The 10,245-nt window shown below is 35.9% G+C and overlaps 2 protein-coding genes across 2 annotated transcripts in view; one reads left to right on the top strand and one right to left on the bottom strand.

The window, feature by feature from the left end:
- Window positions 1-5,349: 5,349 nt before the first annotated feature.
- LOC123317090 (protein pinocchio) overlaps window positions 5,350-10,245 on the top strand; it is a 46,947-nt gene continuing 42,051 nt past the window's right edge. Inside the window, exons 1-2 of the mRNA XM_044903456.1 lie at window positions 5,350-5,543; window positions 5,814-5,934. Of these exons, the coding sequence (XP_044759391.1) occupies window positions 5,814-5,934 (121 nt within the window). The 5' untranslated portion in view covers window positions 5,350-5,543. The remainder of the gene's footprint in view (window positions 5,544-5,813; window positions 5,935-10,245) is intronic.
- On the bottom strand, window positions 6,859-9,012 carry LOC123317088 (regulator of microtubule dynamics protein 1-like). The gene is made up of 3 exons (XM_044903455.1): window positions 8,592-9,012; window positions 7,490-7,757; window positions 6,859-7,180 (listed from the first exon to the last, which is right to left on the bottom strand). The coding sequence occupies exons 1-3, from the start codon at window positions 8,989-8,991 to the stop codon at window positions 6,916-6,918; spliced, it is 933 nt and encodes a 310-aa protein (XP_044759390.1). The 5' UTR covers window positions 8,992-9,012; the 3' UTR covers window positions 6,859-6,915.

The following is a 10,245-nucleotide window of genomic DNA, read 5'->3' as shown; positions in this document are numbered from 1 at the left end:
CATATAGCGACGATTACGGGGTATGCGTGGGATTTTCCATACCCTTATTCTTGGAGAATCTGAAAATCGTCCATATCTGGATTCATCGTTACAATTGATATATTGCCTTGCCCATTCCAGTCTTTGACGCTTATGGTCACGTGTTAATGGAACTCCTCTTAATAGACGTCTAGAACCTAGATTCACCTCTCTCAAACGTCGTCTGATGGTTTCGATGGAAACTTGGATCCCATCTGCATTTTGAAGAGTATTCCGTAGCATTCTACACGTAGGTGTAGGGTTTCTTCTCGCCGAAACGATCCTGAGCAGATGTTGTTTTTCGTCGCCCACTAAGCCTTGGTCTTTCCAACACGGAACCTGTCTCCCTGAACCTATTCCAAAGTCGAGATATCACACTTTGGCTGACTTGGAGTCTTTCGGCTACAACAACCTGAGTTAGGCCAGCCTGTAGCATTCCGATAGCCCTATTAGCCTCAGCGTTTGTTAATTTACGTCTTGGCATTTTCAGAAAACTCGTTTTAAATCGAAGCCGTTGATAAACTGACTTCATTACAAAATAAGAACATTCATGAAGCATATGCAAAGAACCAAACTTCAGAAAAAAGGCGACCAGGTGGACGAAATGTCTCATACCGATTTTCATTGGATCGATTCAAGTTGTTATTGAGTTTTAAATGATTTCACAGTGATTTTCTCGAAGATTACATACTTTTAAAAACGATTGAACACGATATCCCTAACTATTGTGGAGCAGTTTATTATCAGTATTCAAAGAGCTCGAAAACTTGTCACCCGTGTAGTTTTAGCTCTTCTAGTTTACGAAATCTCCTCATAGGATATAGATTTTTGGACACTCTGCGATTCGTCACTGTATTACTCATACAATCGTAGGAAAATGCATATTTGGCCTGCTCACCTAAAATGACTAGTCCACCTAAGTTCCTTGTCATTACCATACCGAAATCATCCTTTTCAAAACCATATTTGTCATGAGCATTTATCAAGAGAAGAACATTAAGAATGCTTGGCACTCCACACCATATAACTAATCCTAATTGGTGAAGGGTCAGCCCACATTCACACTTGTTGAAAATTGAAGACAAAACAGCAAAGGAAAAAAACCTGGAAAAGATATGATAATAATACAAATGAAGCTCTCCCTTTGACCGCCTTGTATTCTTCACTAATTTTTAAGAGTATAGACTCTGGGAAGTAAGAGCACTTACCTACCACATATCACAATTATATACATGCAAATAATATAAGGAAGACTGGTTAAAACTTGAACAGTGTTGAAGTCTTCCCCTATAAAAATTCCTACGTAGACGAGGGTCATACCGGTGATGAGGTCATACATCAAACAAATGAATTTTCCGTAAAAATCTCCAACGTCTTTTCTGAGGATAGACTTTTTTTTACATATCAATAAAACTTGTATGATAATCGCCAGATCTTCGTTGAATCCAAAACAATGGAGGAAGACGCTCACGATTAGAGGTACAAAAAAAATTACGAGTATGATTGTTGGGAGATCTGAGTATTTCAACATCAAGCGGCATATTATTATGCCAGATACCCATCCTATGGACGAACCTGAAATTATATTCTCATTTATTTGATGGAACGAAATGGGAACAACATCTTATTACCAACAACTAAATGCAAAATATAGTGCAGAAATAATTCTGGATAGGCGAGATTGCCTCTTGGTCCTATCACGATGTCCAAGAAGTAAAAAACAGTGATCGTGCCTATCAAAGTTTCGCCATCTAACAAGTTGCTCACGTGGGAAAATGTAGTGCTGAATCCTCTGAGTTCTCTGGATTCGGTTGGATAAATTGGAACGCAAAATAGACCCAACATCAAGGCCATTTTGAAAGTTACATGCTTATTTTCGATTATCTTCAAAGCCACTCCGATTATGACTGAAGATATTGCTGTACCTGCCAATGGAATAATACACATTCTAACACTAATTTTTTTGTTGAACAAGGTTTTAAGATTCGTGATCACCGGTCATGAAACCAATGCAATTGTTCATAATGCCCGTACCAAATGATGGGAATTTCATAAAAATTCGTTGCCAAAGTGAAAGCTTTGAAAATTTTTTATAATTGTTGAAAAGCCGCTGATTTCATTTCCTTGGTTTATTCCTGTTTCTCCATTCTTACCCACCTACAATTCCGAAACATAATGACTGCATCAATATTCTGGTGTTTCTACTGAATTCAGTGAAATAGCACACTTTGTAGTACATTATAGGGACAACGATGATGATCCATTCTGACAAATTCTTGCATAAAGTTTCTATGCATCGTTGCTTCCTCCCTGGTAAAAAATGACATATTCTTCCCATTATTATTCCGATGATCAGTAAAATTGGTTCGTTTGGGGGAGAGTACTTGCATTTCTGAAAGGAATTCAGTATGAATAAAGGAAATAATGGTACTCAAAGCAAACCAGAAACCTCTTCGACTTCCGAAACCTCACAACGTCCCTCCAAGTCTTAGTTCTTACTAAGATCTAAGAAACGAACCAATCGGCAAGCCACGTTTACGTGATCTGACCATTTGACCTTCCTGAGGTCTTGGTAAGGTTGCATAAACCCATGAGCCTTTGGTTCTTAGAATTTCATTTCATGTAGACACAACAAATTCTAAACCGCTTGAGGTCTAAGAACTCTCCTAAGGAATTATATGTGTTTATCGAGTAACCAAATGACATCTTGCACACCTCGTTCTACAGTCACGCTACTGAGGGAGCTGATCCTCTTTAAGGTTGCCTATAAAAAGCTTTCCCTCTGACACGGACGCAAACATCAAAAAATACTTATTTACATATATTGAGTATTTCACAAAAAATTTTCCACACAATAGAGTGTGCAATCCTATTTTGAATATAATTGCTAGTCAATCTCTAGGAAGGGCGCACTAAAGACCTGATTCCCATGTAGAGAGCGCTTGCTAAGAAGCATACCATATTGATTTCTTGAAAAATGCAAGAGTACTTATGTTGGAAAAGTACTCACCTTTAGTATGTTTTTGATAAAGGGGAAACACAATGTCATGCCGAAGAAAAAATTAACAGTTAATAACATATACTGTTCGGCATTATATACTTCGATTTGACGAAACGCTAGAATCTTTTTGGAAATGTTTTGAGTGGCTGTACGATGTGAAACGTTCATTATACTTATCAGTTATTTGACATAAGTCTGCCTAATAATAAAATGCATAGATGCATAAGAAAATGCGGATATTTTTGTAGTTTTAAGGCTGTTTTCACATTCAACCGAATGGCATTGTAGGTGATAATATCATTAATTTGAAATTTGAGCGATATCCCGGTGATATATGAAGTACACACACCCCTCAGCGCGGCAATTCATGATAACTCTTAAAAAAACACCAAAAATTTTCTTAATTAACAAGTTTAACAATCATTCAAAAAGGTGCTCTTTCTAGTTACAAAAAAGTGCAGAATTTGATATCGATAAATTCCGATTTGAGAAATTCAGAGTGCCCAAAACAATTTTTTTGAAAAACCTGAATTACTCAAAAATGATTCTTTCGATATCCATCAAAATAAATAGGCTTTCTAAAACTTTGAATCCGCATAGTTCTTCCAATAGATAGATAGCTAGATACTTTCAAAATTACAACTTGTACTGTCCACAATAGGTGATGTTGTACACACAGATAAAAACATTGTTTAATGAACTATGAATGTGAAAATGTATTTTTTTCGAAGAGTTAGGTTGGCTTGTTAGCAAGAGAATTCAAATTCTGCTCAGACGTATATAATTTTCGAAACTTGTGCCGAACATGTCCTCAAACTGGATTACACTCATTACTCCATTTCAAAAACTATTCAGCAGATGACTCAACTTATGCATGAAAAGGTTTAGAAATGGAATACATTTCATTTGTGAGTCACAAGGGATCCCATTAGCCCTACGTCAAAGAGACCCTAGTAGAATTATTGTTTTCTTATTCAGAGGCTAAGAGCTCCACTACCATAAGACCTTTATATAAATTATCGACAGGCATCCTGTTCTTCCTTGGCAGGATATTGAAAAAATATCGACTATCCATTCGACTATACAAATACTATCCACATTCCGATTTCTGATTGCATCTCAAAATATTAATATCAGTCAATTTGAACTATACCAATATTGCTAGATTGAAACAAAAGAAATTAATTTCTGACATGAAGACGTTACTTGTTGATAATTGGATAGATAAAGGTTAATAAGGGGTAAAAATTAAATAAAATAATTCAGTATATAGCAATATAACGTATTATATTTCACATAGTTCTAATACATTTTCAGGATATCATCACTTTCCTACAGAGCTTCACACTTCAACTTTCCTAAAACTATCAAGATATCAAAAAGAATATATGGATCTTTTATCAGAACGTAAAAATCTTACTTGAGGAATAACTTCTACAAACTATGTACAAATGTAATGATTCTTGATCAAAGAATCGAAAGCCTTTAATCTTTACATATTGTGTAAACAAGACACATTGTAACCTATTCCTTATTCTTATATTAAGTAACTTCCCAGTATCACCATTATTCCAATTCTTCGTCCCAATTTTCTTCTGCTAAATTGAACTTTCGAACATTATCCACATGGTAAGGCACTTCTGAATTCTCCACTAATGTATTGTAGCCGGATCCTTGACAAACTGAATTCATCAAAGGTTTTGATGGGCATTCAAGCATATGCTTCGTAAGCAGATTATTATTCCGCAGACGATGAAGAGCGTTGTACGGGCACACAAGATAACTAGGATAATTTACCATGCAACGAATGATATGTTTTTGCAGGGTACTCTCCATCATAACGTGTTGGGAATTGAATGGACAAACGACCGTTTTCTCAATCATCTTCGTCGAATTTAACACAGATAAATAAACTGAAGAGGTGCACACACAGTCACACAATTACTTTTTCACAAAAACAAAAAGTGGAAGTCCGCAAATCTCGATACTTGGAGCTCTGAATTGAAAATAACAAGTGTTTGGTTTTGTTATCGTTTTCCTAACCTAGCTCATGTCATGATGACCACAAATCAAACTCGAAAATATCTTCTTCTCTTTCGATAGGTTGAAAAATTCGATTTGGATATAAAATTCACTACGATAAAATAAAAAGATATAAAATTTTATTAGTAAATACTCGTGTATTTATTAATAGAAGCTCCCGGAATTATATAATTGATCATTGAATAAACGTCATTAGCTATATTTTTGATGTTAGTAGCTCTGGTGTCTAGTAGCTCACATATCTTACTCTTGTCTGTGGTCCTGTCCAACTAGACTTCTGTCAAAATTTGATTTTTGATTGTTATTAAAATAGAATGAGAATGGAAACAGCTGGGTGAATGCTAAATTTTATTTAAAAGTAAATACCTCTGAAAATTACAGTACTGAAATCTGCATCAATTTTTTACTATATCAAGTTCAGTTATTGTTAGATCTCCTGAACAATCATTGTCCCTGAATTATTTTTTACCAATAAAAGAAGGTAACTATTTTTCGCTTCCTTGAATAATGTCTTTCACGAATAATGAATCTTTGAAATAATTCAATACCCTTATTCTAACATCTCTCCCCCTTCAAACAGTAATTTTTTTCTACTATTACTATATTATTTTACTTCTATTTCAAATATGGTACTGCTCCAGGAATGTACCATATGTATCAATAAAAAAAAATTATCCTTGATTGAAAGTGATTGTGAACTTGAGAATTTCCTCTTCACGCGTTTGTTTGAAGAAAATTATATTTGTTCTAGATGTTGCTCATTGGGAGTAATACAAAATTGAATACATTTACTGAATATGAGGAGGATATACTTTTTGATCATGATGATCCTGATTTTGACCACACCATTCCAAATGTTAACATCTTTCAAAGTGAGTAATGAAAACTCTATAAAAGGTTGAAAATATTGATGTCATTCTGAAAGAAACAGTAGATCTACCTTCAATAGCAGAGTTCTAGAATTGCATCTCAGAGGAAAGTGAGCAAGCAGATTTTCAGATTGCTTTGCTCTGATCGTAATAAAGGAATGTTATTGACAGATTGATGAGATGCGATTCTGAAACGAACCAAATGTGGATCAGAAGATTTTTAGTTTCAATACAACTACTTTGACCCAGAGCCGATGAGTTCATGAAAATATTAAAGGAACAAAAATCTTCTTCATATTTCGATTTAAACAAACAAAACTAATAGGGAATTTCAGCAGGAGAGCCAGAGTTGCACTAGATCATAGAATATCAAAGACAGATTAAGATATTTTTAAATTATTGCTCTGTTTTTCTAGTATGCATCTAATGTATACCAGTATAATGTATATAATGTATACCAGTATAACTAATGGAATTTTCTATAAGAACTTCAGATGATGGTTCTAGTGTCATCAAAATATGCAATCAGCGCACCAGTTCAATCAATTGAATTCGCTATAAGTACTAACTCTAGTTGACACCAGGTAGATAGCTAACTATAGAATAATCTACATGAAAGAATTTTACCTAATTGAGCATATTCTGAAAAGAAGAAATCTAGTAATGAAATGTTGAGTTTTCATCGAGGATATGCTCCCAAATTATTGGTTTAATATAAGATGTGGGTGGATCTCGATTCTTTTGCTAAAAGAACATTTTCTCTTTCGTGATTCGAAAACTCCCCCTGTTTAAAAAAACGTTCTGCTAAGTATTTACAGAACATATTTTGAAATGAAACAAAACAATAGCTCTTGTAGAGTAAAAGTAACAAAAAATATGTATTTATAATATCTTTTATATCAAGAATATACATTTGAATAATTCTTTTCATTCATTATGTTATGCATAATATCTATTCAAATTTTCTCAGTAGGCGCTTTTATGCTATTCCATAGTTTTTTCGAGGTCACAGTTGAAGTTTGGATATAGTATCTCTTTACCTAAAGTATACTTTTCTACTCTAGCCAATAACTGTTTTGCTTCCCCAAATTGCTTCCTTTCGTATTCATTTTTCGGCTTCATACAACAAGCAACATTGAGATAGTGTTTGGCTTTATAGAATTGCTTCAGTTTGTAGCATGTTCGACCTAGGTAATACACATTGCTGAGAAAATTCCGTTCGCTTATTTCCTCGACTCTTCCTAAATATCTGAAACAGTGAAGTTATGAATCAGATATTTATTCTTTGGAGACCAAATGTGTTGTTTAGGTGCTGCAAAGCAAAAAGTCAAATGTAGCGATATTCGCGTTCTGTGGTATCTCAACAATATTTAGGCTCGTGTTTTTTAGCCCTCAACATCTTCATTCTTCCTAAATAATTACTGCTTTGAATATTCTTACAAAATTTTCTAAAAAGCAATTTGTTCCATCGTGCTTTCGACATCTTGTATTTTCTCTAGAGTCAGTTATCGGGCAGAATATACTCAACATTTATTCGCCTAATCTTACTTCAACTTACTGGTAGGCCTCTTCGAACGTACTTCTGGGAGGTTCTGCAAAAAATGTTTCAGCTATGAACCTCTTGAAACCTTGCAAGTTTGCCAGATCGAAGCAGAGTTTTCCCAGCAAAAAGCTGACTGTCACATCGTTAGGATCAAGCTTGTAAGCTATGCGAAGGTGCTTGAGTACATGATGATAACCCTTTATGCGCTCTTCGAGACCCAATAGTTTGTGGTGACAGTCGCATATAATGGCAAACCATTTGTGCACGTTGGCATTCATGTTTCCTGAAGAATGTTTCGATTTAGATCGTGTTCAAAAAGTTTTGATGGGGAATTTTCATTCACCCCCTAGTTGATAGTTATAAAAATATACTCAAAATTCTGTAAAATCAGTAGCAATAGTGGAACATATGAGTAGGGGTTCTATTCTTTCACATTGATTATTATGTTCCTCTTTACATGATAGTGTCTCCTATAACACAGTCTACTTAAGTGTGTCATCAGTAGAAAGCTGGAAGAAGTAGTAGCAAGAACAAAAAGATTTGTTCAATCTGGGATCCCGATTAGGCGGGAATCAAAAGAAATGAAGAGGCAAATGCATTTGCTAGAAAAGGAGCACAAACCCCTTTCATTTGCTTTACAAGAAAGAGTTCCAGGAGAAGGAAAAACCCGAAAGAGAATTACTCTGGAGAAATCTCCAAAGTTTCTTGGAAATTTTAACACTGCGACATTTAAGAAGTATCTGGATCTTAGCAAGGATATGCTACACCTCTACTGAATTCCTCACAGGGCCTCAGGAAGCATCTAATGAGAATGAGTCTAGTAAAAGCTGATGAGTAGTGATTCTGTGGGGAAGATGAAACTCCAGATCACCTGGTGACACAAAGCCTTGCCAGGCTAGCCAATGCAGAAATGCTTTGGACGAGAAACTTGCAGGGCTGAAGAGGTTATCTCAGCTACTGGAGTTCATTAGAACTCTGGAACTCGACATAATGGCAAAATCAGCTCTGATGATCCTAAGATAGCAGTGCAACCCTGAGAATCTAGGATCTAGGTAGATGTGTTTGCATTAAACCATCGAAATCGCGGTGCATCTTTCTGTATTCAATGTCATCAAACCTTCACTGGCTTCTTCCATCAACAGCAGATAAGCCTCATCAATCATCTCCTTTTCAATTTCCAGTGGCAGAACGTTATCGGCAGTCGCCTGATATAATACCCTTGCAATTCTCCATTTCACCTCCGAGTTGTTGTTGTACTTCAGCCTGTTCAACAGTTCGTAAACCTCTATGTAATTCTTATCTTCGTACAATGTATCCGCTTTTCGCAAAACTTCCCCAACTGTCTTGTTCGATGACCAGTACTTCGCTAGTTTATCTTCAGTATCTCCCGATTGAGGTGGTTCGTGTTTTGAGGGGTGATTAACAACCGCGAAATTCTTGATTCTGTTGGGAGAGAACGTCGGCCATGTTAGGTTCACGAGGGTCTTGACCATGAACGTGAATTTCGATGTTGACATTTTGTCAAATTTTGAATCGTTCCGGGCATGTAGCACCGGTAACAATGTGAGGAAAATGGGGTCCATTGTCATCAATGAGAATGAACCGACTTGGTCACAAACACGAGATTTTACGAGATGTATTGATTATCTAGTTAGCCTAGACCAGTTACATGCATAAAAAAATATTGCGTTTGAGGTCAAAAAAGTAAACCATCAGACTCACGCAATGAATGAAAAGAAAGAAGATGTCCACCGAAATTGTGAGAATCGAAAAATTGGAGAATCGAGCCATCATCAAGTACCTGTATTTAAAAGGGTTAAGAGATAAGCAGATTTACTAAGATATGCTCAATATCCTTGATGATCAATGTCCTTCGTATGCGACCATGAAAAATTGGACTGCAAGCTTCAAAAGAAGTAAATTTTCCATTGAAGATGATGACCGATCGGGAAGGCCAGTTTCTGTGTCAGTTCCCGAAAATATCGATGCAGTTCATGGCATGATTTTATCAGACCGTCAAATTGGGCTAAAACGTATGTCTGAAGCACTGAATATTACATACGAACGTAAGATGACATCTTATACGAACGCGTTCATCATATGGTTTACGTCAATTTGGACATGAGAAAAATTGCTACAAAATGGATCCACAAATGTTTGAATGTTGACCAAAAGCGTGCAAGGGTAGAAGCATCGCGTTCGATCTTCGCTCGATTTGAAAACGATGTAGACTTCTTAAACCGAATTGTTATTATGGATGAGACTTGGGTACATTTCTACGATCCAGAAACAAAGCAACAATCGATGGAATGGCGACACTGGTTCTCCAAGACCTAAGAAGTTTCGTGTCTAAAAATCTGCTGAAAAAGTTCTTGCTTCAGTTTTTTGGGATTGCCATGAAGTAATCATGATTTAATTTTTGGATAAAGGTAGAACAACCACCAGAGATTACTATTCGACATAACTGACCACTCTACGGAAAAAAATTAAAGAGAAAAAAAGCGGAAAGCTACCCAAAGGTGTTTTGTTTTTGCAGGACAACGCCCCTGCACACATATCTCATATTGCCATGCAAAAAATTCGTGATTTAGGGTTTGAATTACTAGAACGCCCCTCTTATTCACCAGATTTGGCTCCATCCGACTATTATCTCATTCCTCAACTGAAAAAAAGTTTAAAAGGTCGTAAACTTTCTTCCAACGAGGAGGTAATAAAAGCTTTTGAGGTCTGGTTTGCAGAGCAAGAAGAAACATTTTTTTGAAAGGTCTAGA

This window comes from Coccinella septempunctata, chromosome 7 (genome assembly GCF_907165205.1).
Source record: "Coccinella septempunctata chromosome 7, icCocSept1.1, whole genome shotgun sequence".
NCBI lineage: Eukaryota > Metazoa > Arthropoda > Insecta > Coleoptera > Coccinellidae > Coccinella > Coccinella septempunctata.
This window is presented reverse-complemented; position numbering and strand designations above follow the sequence as displayed.

Coding starts and splice junctions, on each gene's coding strand:
- LOC123317088 (XM_044903455.1), bottom strand. CDS start 8,991: ATGTCAACATCGAAATTCACGTTCATGGTCAAGACCCTCGTGAACCTA. Junction 7,758..8,591: donor GATGGAAGAAGCCAGTGAAG/GTTTGATGACAT, acceptor AACATTCTTCAG/GAAACATGAATGCCAACGTG. Junction 7,181..7,489: donor ACGTTCGAAGAGGCCTACCA/GTAAGTTGAAGT, acceptor TCACTGTTTCAG/ATATTTAGGAAGAGTCGAGG.